This window comes from Lynx canadensis, chromosome F2 (genome assembly GCF_007474595.2).
Source record: "Lynx canadensis isolate LIC74 chromosome F2, mLynCan4.pri.v2, whole genome shotgun sequence".
NCBI lineage: Eukaryota > Metazoa > Chordata > Mammalia > Carnivora > Felidae > Lynx > Lynx canadensis.
In genome coordinates, this window is record NC_044320.2 from 19,625,128 (window position 1) to 19,650,282 (window position 25,155).

At 39.9% G+C, this 25,155-nt stretch overlaps 1 protein-coding gene across 2 annotated transcripts in view; it reads left to right on the top strand.

The window, feature by feature from the left end:
* The first annotated feature begins 168 nt into the window (after positions 1 to 168).
* TAF2 (TATA-box binding protein associated factor 2) overlaps positions 169 to 25,155 on the top strand; it is a 102,850-nt gene continuing 77,863 nt past the window's right edge. For both annotated transcript variants that reach the window (XM_030304577.1, XM_030304578.1), the window contains exons 1-3: positions 169 to 522; positions 1,213 to 1,267; positions 11,561 to 11,721. In XM_030304577.1, the coding sequence (XP_030160437.1) occupies positions 440 to 522; positions 1,213 to 1,267; positions 11,561 to 11,721 (299 nt within the window). In that variant the 5' untranslated portion in view covers positions 169 to 439. The remainder of the gene's footprint in view (positions 523 to 1,212; positions 1,268 to 11,560; positions 11,722 to 25,155) is intronic.

A 25,155-nucleotide genomic window follows, 5' to 3' on the forward strand; every position in this document is an offset into this window, starting at 1 on the left:
GTGTCGTATTTCCTAAATTTTAACAGTTCCCTCCCACAGAATATATATGGTCAAAGAGGTGAAACCCTCTAGCGCTATCGTACAAGCCCCGCCCTCTGACCCAAAGCTTCCGGCTTCCGCCCGCGCCGCCGTTCCACTTCCGCTGACTCCAGAGGTTAGAGGTGACAGGCAAGATGTCGGCCGACGGTGGCTTTGAGCGGTTGCTGAGAGGAGCATCTTCGTGACAAGCTCGGCGGAGGGGGCTGAAAGGAGCCGGATCGAGGGAGCGAGTTTGAGGCGGCGGCAGATTGGACGGGGCCGGGTGTGGGCGCCGAGGGAGCCCTGGCCGCTGGGCATGACTGTCGGGAGCGAGGGGGAGCGAGGAGTGGGAGGTGCCGGAGGCCGGTAATACCCCGCAGCCCCCGGGAAACCGGGAAGCCAAGCTCGGTGGGAGCGCTTCATGCCGCCAACTGGTTTAGAGCCCTCCAGAATGAACAGGAAGAAAGGAGACAAGGGCTTTGAAAGCCCAAGGCCATATAAATTATAAGTATTTTTTCATCTTCCTTTCTTCTTCTGGCTTTTGTTTTTATTAATTATACTTGGTGATTGCTTGAAACTGCCTTTGTGAGCCTGGGAAATCTAGTAGGAAACTAGAACCCATTTACAGTGATGGAAATGGTGTTTGTTGGATATCGTGTATGGTTTTGAATGACAGGGTTATTCAACAGATTTAATGTCCTTTGCTGGTTAATAGGTGTTTTTTTTTTCATTTACGTGTGTATATATATATATTTTTTTATCTGTTTATTTTGAAGGAGAGAGAACACGAGCAGGGGTAGGGGCAGAGAGAGAGAGGGGGAGAGAGAAAGAGAGAGAGAGAGAGAATGAATCCCAAGCAGGCTCAGCGCTGTCAGCACAGAGCCCCACGGTGGGACTCAATGTCAGGAACCGTGAGATCATGACCTGAGCTGAAATTAGGAGTATGACCATTAACCGATTGAGCCACCCAGGGGCCCTGATTGTGTTTTTCTTAAAGTACCTTGCTGTCTTTTTTTTTCCAGAGAAATCTTTTTCCATTTGTTTTGCTCAATTTAAAACATGCAATTACCTTAATTTGCAGGATTTTAAATGGAAAAATTAAGTATTGTGAGCTGCTTATTCCTTGTTTATACTTGAATAGGCTTATGCTTTCGTTTACTAAAAGTACTTTTTTTTTTTTTTTTTTTAATATACAACCCATCAGGTCGTCTGCATCAACAACATAAATTTTCAGAGAAAATCTGTTGTGGTGAGTATGTTCTCAACAATTATAAGCAGTAACAAGTCACCTTTACAATATTTAGAAACTTTCACTTCCAGATAACTGTGTTTCAAGAGTAGGTGAGATTTGGGATTCAGATATGTATGACTCCAAGGTGAATAGCCTTGCTGCTATACTGGCTGCCTTCTCAATTCTTCTTTCTTTCTTTCTTCCTTCCTTTTTTTTTTTTTTTTTTTTTTTTTTTTTTTTTTTTTTTGTTTCCGGGTTAATATCTTATTCCATTTAATCAGTTGTGGAATGTGAAAGTCTGTATCACCAAGCATTTTAGAACTGTGAAAGAAACAAGAATAAGCCCATAGTGAAATTTCTTCTGTGAAAAAAAAATTAAGGTTAGGGCTCTCATTGACTTGACTTGGCTGCTAGGAGGCCAGTTTTGTTTTCTAATTCTTGGCTGACCCGGTTTAGGTGGATTGCTTTGTAAAGTTTTAGATAAGGTGTTTGATACATATAGATTGCATATATATCCTTGGAATATAGAAGTCTTTGGCTACCTAAGTGCTTAATTTGGGGGGACTTGTATTAAATAGAATCTTAGCTGTTTTTATTTATTGTTTGGAGGTGTGTGTGATGGCATGAAATTCCCCCCAGATGTTATCCATGTATTCATATGTTTACTTAAGATGAGCTATATAGTTAAAAAAAATGGAACCTCTTCATAGGAATCATAGAATCCTTAAAGGTTCATTAAGTCCCATGTCCTCAAAGAAATTTCTCAATCAGTATTCCTTACATATGATAACAGCTGACCCTTTCACAATGTAGGGGTTGGCATCCCAACCCTCTGCACATTAAAAAATAGGGGTATACCTTTTGACTTTTCAAAAACTTAGCTACTAATAGCCTGCTGTTGACCAGAAGTGTTACCAATAACATGAAGTCCATTACTGCATAATTGGTATGCTTATTATATACTGTGTTTTTATAATAAATATTGAGAAAGAACATGTTATTAAGAAAATCATAAGGAAGAGAAGATACGTTTATAGCACTGCACTGTATTTAACAGGACAAAATCCATATATAGGTGGGCCTCTACAGTTCAAACCTGTGTTCAAGGGTCAATTGTATTTACCTTGTACTTCACAGAAGGGTACTTTAGGTGTGTTGTGTTGTATGAATTGGGTAGGGAAGATAGGAGAATTAGGGAGTTTAGTTAAGAAGTTATTGTCATATTCTTACAATGAAGCCCTGAAGGAAAATAACAATAGTGAAAGTGGTATAGAAATAGAGTTGATATGGTTGACTGAATTATAGTGAACATTTATTGAGTATATACTATGTATGAGACTGTTGTAAGGTTTTATGTGTATGACCTCACTTAATCTTCACAATAACCCCATGAAATAGATACTATTTTACCTTTATTTTTATAGTTCAAGCAGCTGAAAGATTTCAGACTAAGTAACTTTCTTCAGGGTGTAAAGTTAGCAAGTGATTGAGCCATTTAAAAAAATTTTCTTTTTTTAAAATATTTATTTGGTTTTGAGAGACACAGAGTGAACGGGGGAGGGGTAGAGAGGAAGGGAGACACAGAATCCGAAGCAGACTCCAGGCTCTGAGCTGTCAGCGCAGAACCCAACTTGGGGCTCAGACTCATGAGCCGTGAGATCATGACCTGAGCTGAAGTGGATGCTTGACTGACTGAGTCACCCAGGCACCCCCATTTTTTAATTATAGATGATCTAAGAGTCACCTGCAGCTCCTTTCTGTCATTGTTTCCCCTTTCAACCTCCTCTGCCCCTGCCAAATTGAGAGATGGAAAGGAATTGCAGATAACTTTTACTGAGAATGTTAGGAAGGAGTTGTGAATGATTTTTGGGTTTCCCACTAGAAAAATTGGTTGGATGGTGTATGGATTAGGGTCCCAGAAGGAAATAAGCAGCATATTCACGTAGGTTGAGGGAAAGTAGAAGACGACTATTTAGAAGACACAGGGTTAAGAGAAACCAAGAGATGGTAGGGCACACTAGGTTAGCAACAAGGAATAGTTATTACTTCTAAACCTGAAAGAACAAAGGAAGGAAGAAGTTACTAGAAACTATAGTAGTTGTCAGAGTGACCTTATAGGAGGTGTGGCCTTTGGTAGAAGAATGAAGCTACTGCCTCCCTTAGCTGGATAGGGAGGAACCTGGAGGGATAAATGTAATGGGCTCACTTTCCTTCCCCTCTCCAATTTTCTCCTTGTGCTTCCCATTTGACCTCCCCAACCAGAAGCTGAAGGGCTGGTGCCCAGTTAATGCAACTCCTGGGGTGTATAGTGTATTAGGAGGGGCAAAAGGAGAATATCTAGAATAGTCTACCCGTTTTGCCCCCAAGCCATCCTTGTTTTTTGTTGAGAAGAAAAGCTAGTGTTCCCAACACAGGGGACTTAACGAAGTCTTATCCGCTATTGCAGAGGTTGGCAATGGCCAGCTACCTATTTTTGTAACAAATTTTATTTGAGCACAGCCACACCCATTTATTTATATATTGTCTAAAGTGCTTTGGAGCTACACTGGCAGAGTTGAGTACCTGTGACAGAGACTGTGTGGCCTACAAAATCTACTTACTATCTGACCCTTTAAGAAAAAGTTTGCCAATCCCTCACCTAATGAATTCACATGAGGATATGGTAACTCATCTCTACTCCCATGTAAGGTATTAGATATCACCAGTAGCTTTCGTACAAACTAGTGGAAAGAAAAGTGGGTAAGAGAATGTGAAACTTAATTGCTAGAGCCACTGTTTTCTTTAGCAGGTGTCAAGGCCAGAGTTGATATAGACCGCTGTGTTACTCTTCCACCTATTCCATTTTTCCTTTTTCTTCTGCCAACATTTCTGTTGGTCTGACCTAGACCTTCATTCCTGTAGGATCTGCATCCTTGCTTGTCCTGTCTTTTTTGGGTTCTTACAGTTTTCCGTTGATTAGTGCTATTGGCCAAGTGACCCTGAGATGCATTCTGTGAATCTCTGTGAACCGCAGATATAATTGTTGTCCTTACTGTATAGCAGAACCTTAGTTCCTGTTTGGTAATTGAGATTAGTCATTCCAGTCAGTATAGTGACCCTCTCTCTGTTGGTTCCATAACATGAGGAACCTAATGTGGCCAAGTGACAGTCTCAGCTTCCAAATGGAACCATGATTATATGCCCTGGTGGATGCATTTTTCTGTTGGCCAAACATACCGAACCGAACACAAGGTTACAAAGATAGCAAAAATTCCTTCCGTGGTTTTTTTGATGCAATAGTGAGAATAGTCACTCCAATTTTTACCTTTTGGTTCGCAGTCTATTTTGGCTTTGGAGAGATGTCTCTATATATATGGTACACTAGTTAAGACAGCATCCTGTTGTAGGTCTCTGAGTTGGTGCTGTAATTAGCCTACAGCAGTTGATCATGCCAGTCCTTCTGGATAATCGGGTACAAGATAAAACTAGTAAATTTTGTATGTAAGAACCCATAACCACACTTTCCTATACACTAAGTTGGAGGTATGTATGAGATAATACAATGATATATAAGATTTTCTGTAAGTATGTTGTAGTTAGGGAAGGAAAATCTAGAATATGTGTCTGTTCTTGTAAGGGCATATCATGTTCTTGATATGAGCTGTCTGATGTAGTCATTCTACCAAGTGATTAACTGGTCCTTCCAGTACCATATTGGATACTTAGTATGATCCTCTGCTACTGGTAGTGGGCACTCAGCAGTGGTGGTAGTCAGATCATCTTTGGTGTGTATGTCGGCAGGGGGGAAGACCATGTTGTTGGGCTCATGCATAGCCTCCATTCTGCCTCCGTGACCACTTTGTATATCGAGCAGGGTGTCTAGGGAAAGAATCTTTGAGATCTATTTCATCTTGCCAGTTGGTTTTTGAGGGTCCTTTCTACCGTAGATGCCCTCTGATGGCCGTTTATGTGATAATAACATGGATATTTTCACATTATACTTGTTCTGAGAAATCCATTAATACACGTCTTCTACCATCTTCTATTTTCAGTCTTTTAAGTTTGTTCTTACCAGGTTCCTAACCATCCTGTTAGCAATTGCCCATGGATCAGTGTAGTTGTGTACTTTAGGTCATCTCTACTACAAAGAGTGTACAGCCAGACGTATTTCCCAACGTTTTGTCTGCTGTAGGACTTTCTTCCACTGTCTCCCAGGGTCACACTTCAGTGGTATTCTTTTTTTTTTTTTTTTTAATGTTTATTTCTTTTGGAGGGACAGGAGACAGCACAAGAAGGGGAGGAGCAGAGAGAGAGAGACACAGAATCTGAAGCAGGCTCTAGACTCTGAGCTGTCAGCACAGAGCCCAATGTGGGGCTCAAACTCACGGACTGAGAGATCATGACCTGAGCTGAAGTTGGACACCTAACCGACTGAGCCACCCAGGTGCCCCAACTTCAGTGGCATTCTAATGGCAGCTTCCACCCACTTTCAGCTGGTCCTAGCATCCTGTGAGCTTATTCATAATTCAGGCTTGTGCTTTGTTCTATTCTGTTAACTGAACAAGGGGAACTCTCCTTGAGGCCCGAGATGGAAATTGAAAGAGAGGTAGAGAAGCAGTGGAAGAAGTATTAATGGATTCCGAGCACCTGCTCATGCTGTTGCCTGTACTTTATGACCCTGCTTGGGTCTGGTTCAGATGTGTTGTCTTTTTAAAAGTGGACAACTGGGGCGCCTGGGTGGCGCAGTCGGTTAAGCGTCCGACTTCAGCCAGGTCACGATCTCGCGCTCCGTGAGTTCGAGCCCCGCGTCAGGCTCTGGGCTGACGGCTCGGAGCCTGGAGCCTGTTTCCGATGCTGTGTCTCCCTCTCTCTCTGCCCCTCCCCCGTTCATGCTCTGTCTCTCTCTGTCCCAAAAATAAATAAAAACGTTGAAAAAAAAAATTAAAAAAAAAAGTGGACAACTGCTGCACATGCCCACTTTTGTTTTTCAGAGCTTTATATTACACTCAATCTCATCACGGTCATTTCAGGTAACATAGTCGTTGGGAGTCCCATGGTCATGTTTGAGTTTCTACTGAAGGGTCTAGAAGCAAACCAGTAGTTGTTTTGCAAATGGAATATAGTTGGTGACAGGAGAGGTTGTGGTTTTCCTCTCAAACCTCAAGAATTTGCACTGTCATTGTATTGGAAAAAGCCAGAGTCTGTACAGCATCTCTATCTGCAATGGGCATTTCAAATACCATAGGATCTGCTGAGTCATAAAGCCCAAATAGCAGGGCAGCTTGAACCACAATCTGGACCTGCTGCAGAACGTTTTCTTGGTCTGGACCCCTCTCAAAGCTGACAGTGTAATAGGTTGCCTGGTAAGCAGAATGCCCAAATGTATATATTGCCTCCAGAATTCAAAGAAGCCCACCAAGTTTTTTTTCCCCTTCCTGAGCAGTTTTTTGTACCTTGCTGAGCAGTACAGAATGAAACAACTTATTTTTCATTTGGAAGGAATATTTTTATATGCCTTAGAATACTGGAACCTTAGAAGCTTTGTTAATGTGACAGACTCCTGAACTTTAACGGGATTTAACTTTCATCCTGTGCCACCCTTGTTTTTATTAAAATATTTGGAGAATTCCTTTCCCTTCCCAACAGGTCATGTTAGCATATGTTGTCAATATAATATACTAGTATAATGCTTTATGGGCTATCTTGGAAGCAAGGTACTTTTGGACTATGTTTTGATTGAGCAGGAGAGTTAGTATAGTTTTTAGTTATTAGGTGACAGTGAAGGCATTCTGATGTTTTGAAGGCAATCTGTGATTTTTTTTTTCCTGATAAAAATTCTTTGGGAAAAAAACATTTGTTTGATAATTAGCTATGATACTAGTTACCAAGAGCTATGCTGATTTGCTGTATAAAAATACTATATCTATAACTGTGGTTTAGATTGACAGATTTGTGATAATTCACCATCATTCTTTGAAACCTTGACTTTTGCATTGGCCAAATAAGTTAAGATGTAGTAAGCATCTTCCAAATATTAGAGGGCACTAATCTCTGCAGTTCCTCAAGGGATGTCTAGTTGCTTTGATTTACTATAGTTTCTAGGACTGGTGGAGTAAGCATGACTCCTACTCTGAAATAGCCTTGGACTGTTATCCCCTTTAGTACTTGACCTCCAAAGACTTCCAGTATGACTACCAGACCATGGTAGGGTTTTGGGACTCCAGGGATTGTCAGTTCAGAATCAAGATAAGACAACTCCAGAATAAGGGCAAAAAGTAGTTTATTTGAGTGTGATGTAGATCTCAAGATTTTAAAGTATATGTCAGACTTGAACATGTTTATAGGCATAGGAAAAAAATCCTGTACTAATAGGATAGGGTAGTTAATAGAGCGGGATTTTTGAGAATACTGCAGAGTATGGCCCCCAGTGGATGGCTGATTTTTGAACAGTTAGGGAAAGATATATACATGTAGCTGGAAGGCAAGAGAATTGATACTTGGCAGAACAGTGGTTGAAATTAAGGATCTGCAGTAAATGGAAAAGAAAGTGCTGTAAAAATGCCAGGAAGGACTGTAGTAAGAAACTGGAGGAGGTCCAGGAACAGGACTTCATGTGGTTGAACAGGAAGACTGAGAAGTAATAAGAAGGGCAGAAGGATAAGCATTGTGGACACTCAAGTTTAAAATGTCAGCTTGGGAGTAATTCTGGGCAGTGATGATGTATCTTTGGAGTGTAATCTTGATTGCTGTCCTGTAATAGAAGTAAAGATTGTAGGAATTAAGGTCAAGGAACTTTGAAGCAGGGTTACTGTATGGATCAGATATATCTACATTCAGATCATTTAGAGTTATGGTAGAGATGGGTTAGAAAAGTTGCTTATGAGCCTTCAGTGAAGGTTGGGGAATTTGGGAGGTAGTAATGAAGAGGAATAGAGGCTTGTGGATCTGTATGGGATGACTAAAGGAAAAAGAAATACAAAAGAATAATAAGAACATTTCTTAGATGTCCACTATGATTTTAAGTGTTTTCCATGTATTGCTCAGTTGTCTTACCACCAAAAGGTAGGTACTGTCATTATTCTTGTTTTATAGAGGAGGAAATAGACACTGAGAGCTAGAGTAAGTAACTCAAGGTCATACACTCACTAAGTGGTAGAGCTTGGAATTGAATGCAGACAGTTTACCTCCAGAACACATACTTTTTTTTTGTTTTGTTTTGTTTTTTTTTTTTAGTTTAGGGATAGAGAGTGAGCGAGAGAGAGGGGCAGAGGAAGAAAGAGTGAATCCCAACGCAGGGCTCTAGACCCTAGACTTGGACTCAACCAACTGAGCCACCCAGGCACCCCGTAAACCATGTATTTAATAATGACATACTGCCCTTACTCTTATAGCATATGCTATATAAAATTCTGTGAGTGGTCTAGAGTAGCACATGAAACTAAAAGGTTTTCTGTTTTCCCCTCTCCTAATTTACAGCGAGTGAAAGAATAAGTAGCTTCTTGTCAAAGGGGTTTCAGGAGACATTTCATCTAAGGCTGGAAGGTAGAGAAGGAATTTTTCAAAAGGTTGAATGGCCCAGGGGAGGTTATTTAGAATAGGATGGGAAGGTGGTCAGCTGTGAAGTGGTTGGGAGGGAACAAGGAGCACGCAGAAGAGAGTGCTTGCAGTAATGCCAGTGGCCAAGGACGACAAGCTTGCAGTAATGCCAGTGGCCAAGGACGACAGAGAGTGGAGCCTTGTGGAAGTTAATGGGTCTGAATGTTGCAGGCAGATGGAGGTTAGGGCTCTAGGTGGTGTCAGAGACCAGATGATATGAGGAGACTGGGCTTTCCCTATCTTCATGAAATATACTCCATTCACTGTTTTGTTATTGTTAACCTTAGTCAAGAAAGCCAAATCCTGTTCTTCTATCCCCACCCATGTAAGCTAACTATTGACTTAAAGCACTTTCCATAATTTTTTCTATTACAGTACACTTTTGCTGTTTTGATTCTGCTTGCTTGCTTTCAGCTGATCCAAGCTTATTTATGTAGATTGGTCAATGGATTGCTGATAGGCTAATTAAAAGAATTTTGGTCTTTTCCCCTCCAGTTGCTGATAGTTTACACCTTTAAACACAGAGCTTTTCATTAACAGTATTTTGGCCTCTGCTCTTTCTATTCTCATTTGCTACCATGCAGATCTGTGTAGAGAGTCTAATTTATGGATGTATGGCTGTCTTCTTATTTGGGAAATGGTGGGGAAAAAGGGCTGCAGAATCTCTGTGCTTTTGAGCAGTTAGGCTAAGTGTTTTATAAAAAAATTCTTGCATGTTATTTAAAGCCCTGTACAAGAAACACGGTATAGTAGGATTCCACTGAAATCGTTTAGATGTAGATTTGAATGTCATTTCTCCACTTATTAATTACATAATTTTCTTTTTTTTTTTATTTTAATTTTTTTTAACGTTTTTATTTATTTTTGAGACAGGGAGAGACAGAGCATGAACAGGGGAGGGTCAGAGAGAGGGAGACACAGAATCTGAAACAGGCTCCAGGCTCTGAGCTGTCAGCACAGAGTCCGACGCGGGGCTCGAACTCACGGACCGCGAGATCGTGACCTAAGCCGAAGTCGGCCGCTTAACCGACTGAGCCACCCAGGCACCCCTACATAATTTTCTTTTTTAAAAAAATTTTTTTTTCAACGTTTTTTATTTATTTTTGGGACAGAGAGAGACAGAGCATGAACGGGGGAGGGGCAGAGAGAGAGGGAGACACAGAATCGGAAACAGGCTCCAGGCTCTGAGCCATCAGCCCAGAGCCTGACGCGGGGCTCGAACTCACGGAGCGCGAGATCGTGACCTGGCTGAAGTCGGACGCTTAACCGACTGCGCCACCCAGGCGCCCCTCTTTTTTTTTTTAAACGTTTATTTATTATTATGAGACAGAGAGAGCGACAGAGCATGAGTGTGGGAGGGGCAGAGAGAGGAGGAGACACAGAATCCGAAGCGGACTCCAGGCTCTGAGCTGTCAACACAGAGCCCGACGCGGGGCTCGAACTCACGGACCGCGAGATCGTGACCTAAGCCGAAGTCGGCCGCTTAACCGACTGAGCCACCCAGGCACCCCTACATAATTTTCTTAACTTCGTTAACTTATCTGTAAAAAGCATAAAGTAGTACTTTTTTCAGTTCATAGAGAACATATGAAAGTATCTAGTGTAACATCTGGCACACAGTGCTGCTCTCTAAAGCCATTAGAATAGTTATACTTGAGCCCTCTGTGGTTGCTGCCTCCATTTCATCTTAGCTATTTGTGTTGCAGGTTCTGAAATTTTCCTGTTCAGTTTGCAGCCCTTGAAATGCTATTTCATGCCTTCCCATTTTTCATACTTGAGTATATCAGTTTTTTTTTTTTTTAACGTTTATTTATTTTTGGGACAGAGAGAGACAGAGCATGAACGGGGAGGGGCAGAGAGAGAGGGAGACACAGAATCGGAAACAGGCTCCAGGCTCTGAGCCATCAGCCCAGAGCCTGACGCGGGGCTCGAACTCACGGAGCGCGAGATCCTGACCTGGCTGAAGTCGGACGCTTAACTGACTGCGCCACCCAGGTGCCCCAGAGTATATCAGTTTTTTAACCCATCATATTAAAAACACTGGACATATGTGTCATGTTCCATTGACCCATCTTTCCCATTTGATTCCCATTTTGGAAGGCCATGTTCTTTTTCTTTTTTTTTTTTTAAACGTTTATTTATTATTATGAGACAGAGCGACAGAGCATGAGTGTGGCAGGGGCAGAGAGAGGAGGAGACACAATCTGAAGCAGACTCCAGGCTCTGAGCTGTCAACACAGAGCCTGACATGGGGCTCGAACCCACAAACCGCGAGATCATGACCTGAGCCGAAGTCGGACGTCTGACTGAGACACCCAGGCGCCCCTGGAAGGCCATGTTCTTTTTACTCACCAAACTGGTTTTGATTCTCTTTCTGCTCTTTTTTCTTTTTTTTCCTTCTTCCCTATTTGAGTTCCAGTCTGTCTAGAAAGCCTTGTATTTGAGAGTGTGAGTCCTTTTACTTTTTTCTGGCAGATGGTCCAGTTTTCACTGATGGTGAATGTGAATCACCAAGAAGATAAAGTCTATATAATTCATACCTGTTCATTCATTAGGACAATAGTGTTTGAAATGAAGATACTCAGAGAACACATATATATGTAGCTATTTGGAATTCTGTCTCTGGAATGTAATAGAAATAGTGGTATAACTAAGTATAAGTAGTAGAAATAAAAAAAAAATTCTAAAACCTACCAGTCTTAATTATAACAAAGTTATTATTCTTTATCATTGCAGGGATTCGTGGAACTGACTATATTTCCCACAGTTGCAAACTTGAATAGAATCAAGTTGAACAGCAAACAGTGTAGAATATACCGAGTAAGGATCAATGATTTAGAAGCTGCTTTTATTTATAATGACCCAACCTTGGAAGTCTGTCACAATGAATCAAAACAGTAAGTTTTATACCTTAAAGTTGATATTTCTAACAGCTATATATTCCCCATATTATTGGATTAATCTTTTCAAAGTACTTTTCTTAGATGATTACTAGGCTCTGAATCCCAGTTTTTTTCCTAATTATAATTTCTGTTTTTTTTATAATTTCTTTTATAATTTTTTATAATTTCTCTGCATATTTGGTTCAAGAAATTTTACTAGTTCTACCCAACATAGTAAGTTACTGAGTTTCCTTTCTTCAGATTACAGTTTTGAAGAAGTATTATCTGAGAATTAAAAAACAATTTTAAGCCATTTTTCTACTTTTAATATTTTTTAAAAATACTTTATTAACATTAATCTTCAATGGGTTAGGTGGTTGTTGTAATCCTTAGAGCAGAGACTACTTCAAAATATTTTGTAAAATACTTTGACTGCCTTTGAATGTCATATAAAAATACTATGTCTTAGATGTCTCTTCACTTTAAATATTACGTCTACTTCACTTTAAATATTACATTTTTACTGATAAAAAAACAAGTTTTTTTTATCAGTAAACATGCTGTTATGAGCAGTTTTGTGTTCTACTTTTTTCATTTAAATACTTTGTCTCCACTTTTCCACATATGATAGTCTTCACTCTCTATCATTTTTATGGTCAGATAATATTTATTCAGTATATTATAGTTTGCATGATTGTTTTCCAGTTGTTTGGCATTTGTGTCATTTCCAGCTTTTGAGATCGTAAGTGATGTTGAGTGAATATTTTGGCATAGATAAGGTTTTTTTCCTTGAATTAGTCCTTTAGGCAAATAGGATTACTTACTATTCTTAAGGCTCTTCTTAGTATTTTACTTCATTGTGCCCAGTAATATTTGTATTAATTTAAGTTTACTTCATTGTGCCCAGTAATATTTGTATTAATTTAAGTACTGTGAACTATGTTTGAGGGCACTTGCTTTTTCAAAGTTTAGAAACCATTGGATTCAACCATGATTCTCTGTTTTGGAGTAGGGTGCCAAACCTTTATTATAAACTGTTTTTAGTCAAGATATTATTTTAACTAATTGCTGCATTAAGGCAGCAATTCTTAAAGTGTGATTTCCAGACAAGCAGTATCAGCATCACCTGGAAACTTGTTAGAAATGCAGACTCCCAGGCATTGCCTTAGATCTGCTGAATCAGAAAGTGGGGATTTGGTCCTGCAATTTGTGTTTTATTTGTTTTGGGTTTTTTTGGTGGTGTTTTTGTTTTTTTAAGATTTTATTAAGTAATCTCTACACCCAACGTGGGGGTCCAACTTACAACCCCGAGATCAAGAGTTGTGTGTTCTACCAACTGGGCCAGCTAGGTGTCCCCCTGCAATTTGTGTTGTAACTAGTGTGCCAGGTGATTCTAAGAGGCTAATTAATGCCTATGAGCCATTGCCTTAAGGGTTTACAAGGGTTGAGACAGGAGGCTTATCTTTAGACATATTTTTGGTCCCAGTTATCATTGGTTTAGAATCTTTCAGACTCAGGGAAGAGAATAGAAAATGCTGTTGGAAAAGTTCGGGGAATCTCTGAATTACTCCTGTAACTTCCCATTTCACAAACTTGAGTTGTTGAAATTACATTGCTTTTTCAGCTACACTTGTAGAACTCATTTAAAAACACTTATTACAAAATCATCTTGCTCCTTTTTCCCCCAGAAAAAAAAAATGACCTGCCCTTAGAGTAGTAAATATATTACCACTGATGTATGGAAAAGGCACTTGTAAAAGAGCAGGTAGGAAAGCAGAGCAGGTAGGGAAGCCATGGCCTTGCTAGAGTCCGGAATAGCTCCGCAGTTGACACTAGAACTCTGCATTTGACGACAGGGCAAGTAGGCTCTCCATCTGCCAGTCACAGAACAGTGTTTGCACATTTGCTTTACCTGTTGTTTATGCTCCGATCTCAGAGGATATACTCTGTGGCAGTACAGTGACAGGAACGATGGTTTCCACGTCTGTTGAGGAAACAAGCTTTTACTTTTTGCCTTGTTTGTTTTGAAGTGATCTTATCTCCTAAAGAATTTCTCTAGTGATAGGGAAGATGCTTCATCACTTATAGCGTTATAATGGAAGAAAAGAAAGGTAAAAAGGGGAGTCTTTTCAAACGTTACGTTAGGAAATTGGGAAAAGTAGAATATATTATAATTTTTCTTTTCAGTTAGAAACAGCTCTTTTAGCCATGGTCACTTAGTAAATATTTGCTCACTACCCCTGCTTTTCTTCCAAGCTCTAGAATCTTGATTACTTTTAAAGAGGGATGACATTAGTTATTTTTTGCTGGTGTTTATTATTTGATTGGTTTAAAAGAGGATTTGAGGTTGGTTTTAGAATTTTAATAGACAACAGTTTTAAAAAAAGTGGCTAATGGAATTAGCATGGAGAGTGAAAAAGCGTAGGATGGTGTGTACACACTGTTAAGTTATTGCACAATTGTTACAGGAAAATTATAGATTTAGTTTTGATGTTTCTGGTTGCCTTACCTAAGAGGACACACTCGTTTATATGATTGATAAGACACAAGATAGAAGATACCGGGTTATTCAGAAGAAATACTGCTTTTCTTAGCAGTTAAATGTGAAAAATCTTTCTTCTGGATGACATTATATTTAGAGAACTTTGGGAAAGGCAGATACTTAAGGTCTTTAGCATGTCCCTAGATACTTCTGTTACCTTTCTTGTTTCTAAAGTAACTTTCTTTAATAAACCAATAAAATTTACACTACAGCTGAAACAAATTAAGTATAGCAGTTTTGAAATTGAAAGTTAAACTTAAATTCTGTGATAAAATTTGATCTTAATACATATAAGAATGTCCTAACATTCAAAGAAGTAATATACTACTTAATCACATCTTCTTATTTGTTTTAAACTTAAGATACCAGGCTATCCTGTTTTTGATGGAAAGAGTGTGCTTACCTTGGTTGAGATTCAGCATCTTTGAACTGCAGAGGGAATGTAAGGAAGAGAAACATTTAGATAAGAGACTGAAAGACATTTCTACCTATTTTATCCAACCAAACGTTAGTGGAGTTGTTAAATTACCTGTGCCAGCAATTAAAAACCTTGTTTTTTATGTAACATCTATTTAAGCGCTTGCTCACACATTCTCTCTCTCTCTCTTTTTTTTGTCTGCCAGTAAAATAATTTCAACACTTTCTCCAAATATATTTTGTGTGTGCATTCTCTTTTTTTTTTTGTCTGCCAATAAAATAATTTCAACACTTTCTCTAAATATATTTTGTATTTGAATCTTATGTATTGTAGATAAATTATAGTTTGCCCTATAGGAGCTTTTTGATTGTTTTTTTTTTTTTCCTACATTTTTCTCTTCTTAGAATAAAATAAATACGGACTTTGCCAGAGAAGCTGTTTCTATGGATGGATAGGCTACAGTGCTGACATCTCTTTCCTTTGTTTCTTTTCCTTCCCTAGATAGACTTTCCCACTTTGAGAAAATCTTTTATATTTTGCTTGAAAAGCCTCAGTGTTCCCAAGTTCCAAGAATCAGTTTAATTCCTGTCTTTAGTATTCATTTCCACTAAGGAGTGGCAGTAGAAATGACCAATATTGAGATATAAATTAAGTAGCTATTGAGTGATTAGAATGATTTTTAGAGTAATTGGAGTTGATTTTTTTTAATTGCTATTAAAAAAATTTTTTGTAAGTCCTGTATTTTTTTTTTTTTAATTTTTTTTTTTCAACGTTTATTTATTTTTGGGACAGAGAGAGACAGAGCATGAACGGGGGAGGGGCAGAGAGAGAGGGAGACACAGAATCGGAAACAGGCTCCAGGCTCCGAGCCATCAGCCCAGAGCCTGACGCGGGGCTCGAACTCACGGACCGCGAGATCGCGACCTGGCTGAAGTCGGACGCTTAACCGACTGCGCCACCCAGGCGCCCCGATAAGTCCTGTATTTTTTAATACAGACTTATACTACAGAGGTTTTAAATGTTATTTTGCTAATATTATATAGTAAAAGTAGTTGATTCCTTTACTAATTATGGTTAAGTAATATGGATATTTATATTTTAACTCAGCCACAATGCCTCACTGCTACTTATTTTTGGTAGTATTGCTCAGGGTTAATTTGTCGTAGTTGGAGGAACATTAAGGTTCATTTAGTCGAAACTTCAACAAGAATTTTTTCCTATACTGTTTCACCTTTTGCTTGAATGCTTCTAGCTCTGAAGAACTCACTATATATTTTTTTTAACATTTATTTTTGAGAGACAGAGGGAGGCAGAGCATGAGTTGGGGAGGAGAAGAGATGGGGAGGGGAGGGCGGACACAGAATCCAAAGCAGGCTCTAGGCTCCGAGCTGTCAGCACAAGAGCCCGGGGCTCGAACTCACGGACCGCGAGATATGACCTGTGAGTGAGCTCACTGTATTTTCAAGCATCCCTTTGATTTTTCTGAAAGCTAGGAAGTTCTTTATTACATCAAACTACAGTTTTTGTTATAACATTCACAAACTTAACCAATTTAAATATTGTTTTCCCCCAAGTTTTCTCTTTTCCAGTCTACAGAATCACAATACTTTCAACGCTTCCTTATCTAAAACTCTTCCCAAATTTGTTACCATTCTTGCCCTTTGAATGTTCCCTGGTTTGGCATTGTTTCTTCTTAAATGTGGTAACCCCAGAACTAGATATAATTCTTCCTATTTGGATTAATTTTTTTTTTTTAATATGAAATTTATTGACAAATTGGTTTCCATACAACACCCAGTGCTCATCCCAAAAGGTGCCCTCCTCAATACCCATCACCCACCCTCCCCTCCCTCCCACCCCCCATCAACCCTCAGTTTGTTCTCAGTTTTTAACAGTCTCTTATGCTTTGGCTCTCTCCCACTCTAACCTCTTTTTTTTTTTTTTTTTTCTTCCCCTCCCCCATGGGTTCCTGTTAAGTTTCTCAGGATCCACATAAGAGTGAAACCATATGGTATCTGTCTTTCTCTGTATGGCTTATTTCACTTAGCATTACACTCTCCAGTTCCATCCACGTTGCTACAAAAGGCCATATTTCATTTTTTCTCATTGCCACGTAGTATTCCATTGTGTACATATACCACAATTTCTTTATCCATTCATCAGTTGATGGACATTTAGGCTCTTTCCATAATTTGGCTATTGTTGAGAGTGCTGCTATGAACATTGGGGTACAAGTGCTCCTATGCATCAGTACTCCTGTATCCCTTGGATAAATTCCTAGCAGTGCTATTGCTGGGTCATAGGGTAGGTCTATTTTTAATTTTCTGAGGAACCTCCACACTGCTTTCCAGAGCGGCTGCACCAATTTGCATTCCCACCAACAGTGCAAGAGGGTTCCCGTTTCTCCACATCCTCTCCAGCATCTATAGTCTCCTGATTTGTTCATTTTGGCCACTCTGACTGGCGTGAGGTGATACCTGAGTGTGGTTTTGATTTGTATTTCCCTGATAAGGAGCGACGCTGAACATCTTTTCATGTGCCTGTTGGCCATCTGGATGTCTTCTTTAGAGAAGTGTCTATTCATGTTTTCTGCCCATTTCTTCACTGGGTTATTTGTTTTTCGGGTGTGGAGTTTGGTGAGCTCTTTATAGATTTTAGATACTAGCCCTTTGTCCGATATGTCATTTGCAAATATCTTTTCCCATTCCATTGGTTGCCTTTTAGTTTTGTTGGTTGTTTCCTTTGCTGTGCAGAAGCTTTTTATCTTCATAAGGTCCCAGTAATTCACTTTTGCTTTTAATTCCCTTGCCTTTGGGGATGTGTCGAGTAAGAGATTGCTACGGCTGAGGTCAGAGAGGTCTTTTCCTGCTTTCTCCTCTAAGGTTCTGATGGTTTCCTGTCTCACATTTAGGTCCTTTATCCATTTTGAGTTTATTTTTGTAAATGGTGTGAGAAAGTGGTCTAGTTTCAACCTTCTGCATGTTGCTGTCCAGTTCTCCCAGCACCATTTGTTAAAGAGGCTGTCTTTTTTCCATTGGATGTTCTTTCCTGCTTTGTCAAAGATGAGTTGGCCATATGTTTGTGGGTCTAGTTCTGGGGTTTCTATTCTATTCCATTGGTCTGTGTGTCTGTTTTTGTGCCAATACCATGCTGTCTTGATGATGACAGCTTTGTAGTAGAGGCTAAAGTCTGGGATTGTGATGCCTCCTGCTTTGGTCTTCTTCTTCAAAATTCCTTTGGCTGTTCGGGGCCTTTTGTGGTTCCATATGAATTTTAGGATTGCTTGTTCTAATTTCGAGAAGAATGCTGGTGCAATTTTGATTGGGATTGCATTGAATGTGTAGATAGCTTTGGGTAGTATTGACATTTTGACAATATTTATTTTTCCAATCCATGAGCAGGGAATGTCTTTCCATTTCTTTAAATCTTCTTCAATTACCTTCATAAGCTTTCTATAGTTTTCAGCATACAAATCCTTTACATCTTTGGTTAGATTTATTCCTAGGTATTTTATGCTTCTTGGTGCAATTGTGAATGGAATCATTTTCTTTATTTGTCTTTCTATTGCTTCGTTGTTAGTGTATAAGAATGCAACTGATTTCTGGACATTGATTTTGTATCCTGCAACTTTGCTGAATTCATGTATCAGTTCTAGCAGACTTTTGGTGGAGTCTATCGGATTTTCCATGTATAATATCATGTCATCTGCAAAAAGCGAAAGCTTGACTTCATCTTTGCCAATTTTGATGCCTTTGATTTCCTTTTGTTGTCTGATTGCTGATGCTAGAACTTCCAGCACTATGTTAAACAACAGTGGTGAGAGTGGGCATCCCTGTCGTGTTCCTGATCTCAGGGAAAAAGCTCTCAGTTTTTCCCCGTTGAGGATGATGTTAGCTGTGGGCTTTTCATATATGGCTTTTATGATCTTTAAGTATGTTCCCTCTATGCCGACTTTCTCAAGGGTTTTTATTAAGAAAGGGTGCTGGATTTTGTCAAAGGCCTTTTCTGCATCGATTGACAGGATCATATGGTTCTTCTCTTTTTTTTTGTTAATGTGATGTATCACGTTGATTGATTTGCGAATGTTGAACCAGCCCTGCATCCCAGGAATGAATCCCACTTGATCATGGTGAATAATTCTTTTTATATGCTGTTGAATTCGATTTGCTAGTATCTTATTGAGAATTTTTGCATCCATATTCATCAGGGATATTGGCCTGTAGTTCTCTTTTTTTACTGGGTCTCTGTCTGGTTTAGGAATCAAAGTAATACTGGCTTCATAGAATGAGTCTGGAAGTTTTCCTTCCCTTTCTATTTCTTGGAATAGCTTGAGAAGGATAGGTATTATCTCTGCTTTAAACGTCTGGTAGAACTCCCCTGGGAAGCCATCTGGTCCTGGACTCTTATTTGTTGGGAGATTTTTGATAACCGATTCAATTTCTTCGCTGGTTATGGGTCTGTTCAAGCTTTCTATTTCCTCCTGATTGAGTTTTGGAAGAGTGTGGGTGTTCAGGAATTTGTCCATTTCTTCCAGGTTGTCCAATTTGTTGGCATATAATTTTTCATAGTATTCCCTGATAATTGTTTGTATCTCTGAGGGATTGGTTGTAATAATTCCATTTTCATTCATGATTTTATCTATTTGGGTCATCTCCCTTTTCTTTTTGAGAAGCCTGGCTAGAGGTTTGTCAATTTTGTTTATTTTTTCAAAAAACCAACTCTTGGTTTCGTTGATCTGCTCTACAGTTTTTTTAGATTCATATTGTTTATTTCTGCTCTGATCTTTATTATTTCTCTTCTTCTGCTGGGTTTAGGCTGCCTTTGCTGTTTTGCTTCTATTTCCTTTAGGTGTGCTGTTAGATTTTGTATTTGGGATTTTTCTTGTTTCTTGAGATAGGCCTGGATTGCAATGTATTTCCCTCTCAGGACTGCCTTCGCTGCGTCCCAAAGCGTTTGGATTGTTGTATTTTCATTTTCGTTTGTTTCCATATATTTTTTGATTTCTTCTCTAATTGCCTGGTTGACCCACTCATTCGTTAGTAGGGTGTTCTTTAACCTCCATGCTTTTGGAGGCTTTCCAGACTTTTTCCTGTGGTTGATTTCAAGCTTCACAGCATTGTGGTCTGAAAGTATGCATGGTATAATTTCAATTCTTTTATACTTATGAAGGGCTGTTTTGTGACCCAGTATATGATCTATCTTGGAGAATGTCCCATGTGCACTCGAGAAGAAAGTATATTCTGTTGCTTTGGGATGCAGAGTTCTAAATATATCTGTCAAGTCCATCTGATCCAATGTCTCATTCAGGGCCCTTGTTTCTTTACTGACCGTGTGTCTAGATGATCTATCCTTTTCTGTAAGTGGGGTGTTAAAGTCCCCTGCAATTACCACATTCTTATCAATAAGGTTGCTTATGTTTATGAGTAATTGTTTTATATATTTGGGGGCTCTGGTATTCGGCGCATAGACATTTATAATTGTTAGCTCTTCCTGATGGATAGACCCTGTAACTATTATATAATGTCCTTCTTCATCTCTTGTTACAGCCTTTAATTTAAAGTCTAGTTTGTCTGATATAAGTATGGCTACTCCAGCTTTCTTTTGGCTTCCAGTAGCATGATAAATAGTTCTCCATCCCCTCACTCTGAATCTAAAGGTGTCCTCAGGTCTAAAATGAGTCTCTTGTAGACAGCAAATAGATGGGTCTTGTTTTTTTATCCATTCTGATACCCTATGTCTTTTGGTTGGCGCATTTAATCCATTTACATTCAGTGTTATTATAGAAAGATACGGGTTTAGAGTCATTGTAATGTCTGTATGTTTTATGCTTGTAGTGATGTCTCTGGTACTTTGTCTCACAGGGTCCCCCTTAGGATCTCTTGTAGGGCTGGTTTAGTGGTGACAAATTCCTTCAGTTTTTGTTTGTTTGGGAAGACCTTTATCTCTCCTTCTATTCTAAATGACAGACTTGCTGGATAAAGGATTCTCGGCTGCATATTTTTTCTGTCTAGCACACTGAAAATCTCGTGCCAATTCTTTCTGGCCTGCCAAGTTTCAAAAGAGAGATCAGTCACGAGTCTTATAGGTCTCCCTTTATATGTGAGGGCACGTTTACCCCTTGCTGCTTTCAGGATTTTCTCTTTATCCTTGTATTTTGCCAGTTTCACTATGATATGTCGTGCAGAAGATCGATTCAAGTTACGTCTGAAGGGAGTTCTCTGTGCCTCTTGGATTTCAATGCCTTTTTCCTTCCCCAGTTCAGGGAAGTTCTCAGCTATGATTTCTTCAAGTACCCCTTCAGCACCTTTCCCTCTCTCTTCCTCCTCTGGGATACCAATTATGCGTATATTATTTCTTTTTAGTGTATCACTTAGTTCTCTAATTTTCCCCTCATACTCCTGGATTTTTTATCTCTCTTTTTCTCAGCTTCCTCTTTTTCCATAACTTTATCTTCTAGTTCACCTATTCTCTCCTCTGCCTCTTCCATCCGAGCCGTGGTGGTTTGCATTTTGTTTTGCATTTCCTTTAAAGAGTTTTTCAGCTCCTCGTGACTGTTCCTTAGTCCCTTGATCTCTGTAGCAAGAGATTCTCTGCTGTCCTGTATACTGTTTTCCAGCCCAGCGATTAATTTTATGACTATCATTCTAAATTCACTTTCTGTTATATTATTTAAATCCTTTTTGATCAGCTCATTAGCTGTTGTTATTTCCTGGAGATTCTTCTGAGGGGAATTCTTCCGCTTGGTCATTTTGGATAGTCCCTGGTGTGGTGAGGACCTGCAGGGCACTTCCCCTGTGCTGTGGTGTATAACTGGAGTTGGTGGGCGGGGCCACAGTCAGTCCTGATGTCTGCCCCCAGCCCACCGCTGGGGCCACAGTCAGACTGGTGTGTGCCTTCTCTTCCCCTCTCCTAGGGGCGGGTTTCCCTGTGGGGTGGCGTGGCCCGTCTGGGCTACTTGCACACTGCCAGGTTTGTGGTGCTGGGGATCTGGCGTATTAGCTGGGGTGGGTAGGCAAGGTGCACGGCGGCAGGGGGGGCAGGCTTAGCTCGCTTCTCCTTAGGTGATCCACTTCAGGAGGGGCCCTGTGGCAGCCGGAGGGAGTCAGATCCGCTGCCGGAGGTTTGGCTCCGCAGAAGCACAGAGTTGGGTGTTTTCGCGGAGCGAGCAATTTCCCTGGCCGGAACCGGTTCCCTTTGGGATTTTGGCTGGGGGATGGGCGGGGGAGATGGCGCTGGCGAGCGCCTTTGTTCCCCGCCAAACTGAGCTCTGTCGTCCGGGGGCTCCGCAGCTCACCCTCCCTTTGTCCTCCAGCCTTCCCGCTTTCCGAGCAGAGCTGTTAACTTATGACCTCCCAGACGCTAAGTCGCGCTTGCTGTCGGAACACAGTCCGTCAGGCCCCTCCGCTTTTGCAAGTCGGACTCGGGGGCTCTGCTTGGCTGGCGAGCCGCCCCTCCGCCCCGGCTCCCTCCCGCCGGCCCGTGGAGCGCGCACCGCCTCGCCGCCCTTCCTACCCTCTTCCGTGGGCCTCTCGTCTGCACTTGGGTCCGGTGACTCCGTTCTGCTAATCCTCTGGCGGTTTTCTGGGTTATTTAGGCAGGTGTAGGTGGAATCTAAGTGATCAGCAGGACGCGCGGTGAGCCCAGCGTCCTCCTACGCCGCCATCTTCCCAGAATCCTCCTATTTGGATTAATTTTTACATGCATAGCAGTAGAGCCATTTTATCCTTATCTGCATTCAGTGTTTCTACAGCTTGAAATACAGTAGCCTTTCAGAGATGGCTGCTTTGAGTAGTTCACTCAAGTTTGAGCTTGACTGAAATCCCCTAGACTTTTTCATAGAAAAACCTGTTACGGTAGAGTTTTCTCTAAGAATCCTTATTTCATAGTATCATATCAAATGTTGTTTTAATTATTTTTAAAAAGTTATCTTTATTAATTTTGGTATTGGTTTCACTTTTAGAAAATGGGTTTTCCTGCTGGCTGGCTTTTTTTTTTTTTTTTTTTTTTTTCTGTGTGCAAACTCTCAGAACCAAAGAGAAGAGAAACCAAGTATTGACATGGATATAGAGTAACTAAACTTTCAAACACTGCTGATAGAAGTGTAAATTGAGTTTGAATATGTGCATACTCTATGATTAGTGTAGGTCTCACTCCTAGTATATACTCAGTAGAAATGTGTTCATATGTTCACCAAAAAATACGTACAAAATTGTTCACAGCAACATTTGTAATAGTCAGAACTGGAAATTACCTGAAGACTCATCAGTGGTAGAAGATAGATTGTGGTATGTTCTCACACCACTGGAATTCTAAACAGTGACAAGATAAATGACCAATAGCTACATGCACCAGTATGTCTGGATCTCGCAGGCTAGACATTGAGTAGAAGTCAGATACAAGAGAAAGTATATGAAGTTGTTAATCTATCACATTAGATGTCAGAATAATGGGTAACCTTTGGTGGTGGAAAGTGGGGTTGGTTAGTGATTATAAGAGGGCTTCTGGGAGGCTGGTAAAGTTCTGTTCATGCTCTGCATGCTGGCTCTTTTTGTTCTCTGAGGTGTACATTTAGAGTATATATGCTTTTCTGATGTGTATTATGCTTCCATGAATATTTTTAAAAGAGAGAAAAAGGTTTACCAATAATTGAATCTTAAGCGTTCACAAAACCTGCCCCTGAGTTTTAAGAAGTATATGTTATTGACAAAGAATTAAAACATTATTTTAATATGGATGCTTATAATAAATTCTTAGAGAAAATGACTAGTTTTTCAATATCTTCTACAACATTACTTGTCTCTTTGTTTCCTTGAGGAGGGGATGGGGTTGGAGACTGGAGGTTGGAGATGGTGGTGTTATAGGACAAGGACACTATTATTCTGAAAATTGAAAATACTTATTCTAATCTTGTCTTGTAATTTTTGGCTTTTATGAGGTTATTATGAAAAGAAACATATTTGATTCATATTATGAAAGGAAACACTGAAATCCAAACCATGAGAAGATTGTTCCTCATAACTGGCTTTCCAGTAGATTCCACTTACAGTGACTCATCATTTTATTTGGACCGCTTTACCTTTTCTCAGGAAATGAGGAGATTAAGTGAGAATAATTTCCCATAAAAAAAAACCTGAGTGGTCTAATATGTAATGTTTCAATTTGGCTTTTTATGTAATGATTGTTTTTTATTTTTGAATTTTACAGATAACTGGGGGGAAATTATGGTGTCTTCAACTATCTTTCATATTTCATGTTTTTGCATTTTTATTGAAAAGAAACTACAGTTTGTAGATATACAAAGTAGTCTTTAAAATTAGATGGTATGTTGGGGCGCCTGGGTGGCTCAGTTGGTTACGCGTGACGTCGGCTCAGGTCATGATCTCATGGTTCACAAGTTCGAGCCCTGCATCGGGCTCTGTGCTGACAGCTCGTAACCTGGAGCGTGCTTCGGATTCTGTGTCTCTCTCTCTCTCTGCTCCTTCTCTGCTTGCACTCTGTCTCTGTCTTTCTCTCTCTAAGTAAACTTTTAAAAAAATTAAAAAAAAAATTAGTACGTTGGCTAAGTGCTGGCAAAAATGCAGAGTGACTGGCACTTTTATATATTTTTGATGGGAATGTGGAATGGTATAGCCATTCTGGAAAACAGTTTGGCATATTCTTACAAAGCTAACATATTTTTACCATTTGACTCAGCAGTCCCACTCTTAGGTATTTGTACTACAAAATAAAAATTAAATTCACATAAAAATTAATACATGGTTGTTCATAGTGGTTTTATTTGTGGTAGCCAGAAGCTGGAAGCAACCCATATGTTCTTCAGTGGCTGAATGAATAAACAATAAATAATCTGTGGTCCAGTCTGTACAGTGGAATACTATTCAGTATAAAAAGGAACAAATCATTGATATGTGTAATGCTTGAGATGGATTTCAAAGATTTACTACATGAGACAAACCAGCCTCAAAAGGTCGCATTCCAGGGGCGCCTGGGTGGCTCAGGCAATAAAGTGCACGACTTCGGCTCAGGTCATGATCTCACGGTTTGTGGGTTTGAGCCCCACATCAGGCTGTGTGCTGACAGCTCAGAGCCTGGAGCCTGCTTCGGATTCTGTATCTCCCGCTTTCTGCCCCTCCCCCGCTCACACTCTGAGTGTTTCTCAAAAGTAACAACAAAAAAAATCATGTTCTGTATGATGCCAAGGCATAGCACAAGGGACTCTTTGGGATGATGGACTTGCTCTATATCCTGATTGTGGCAGTGGTTGTACATGTGTAAGAATTTATGGAATTATATACCAAAGGAAAGAGAGTTACTGTATGATAATTTAAAAAATATAGATGGTATGTGAAAACCTTCATTTTTATTGTGATCCTATAGTTCTTGCACATTTTATTTTACATATTTATCTAACAAAGAAATTGTTAAAATTATTGAGAAGTCTGTTTCACTGCTTCCAGAGCCTTATGTTGTGTAGTTGTTAAAATCCTTC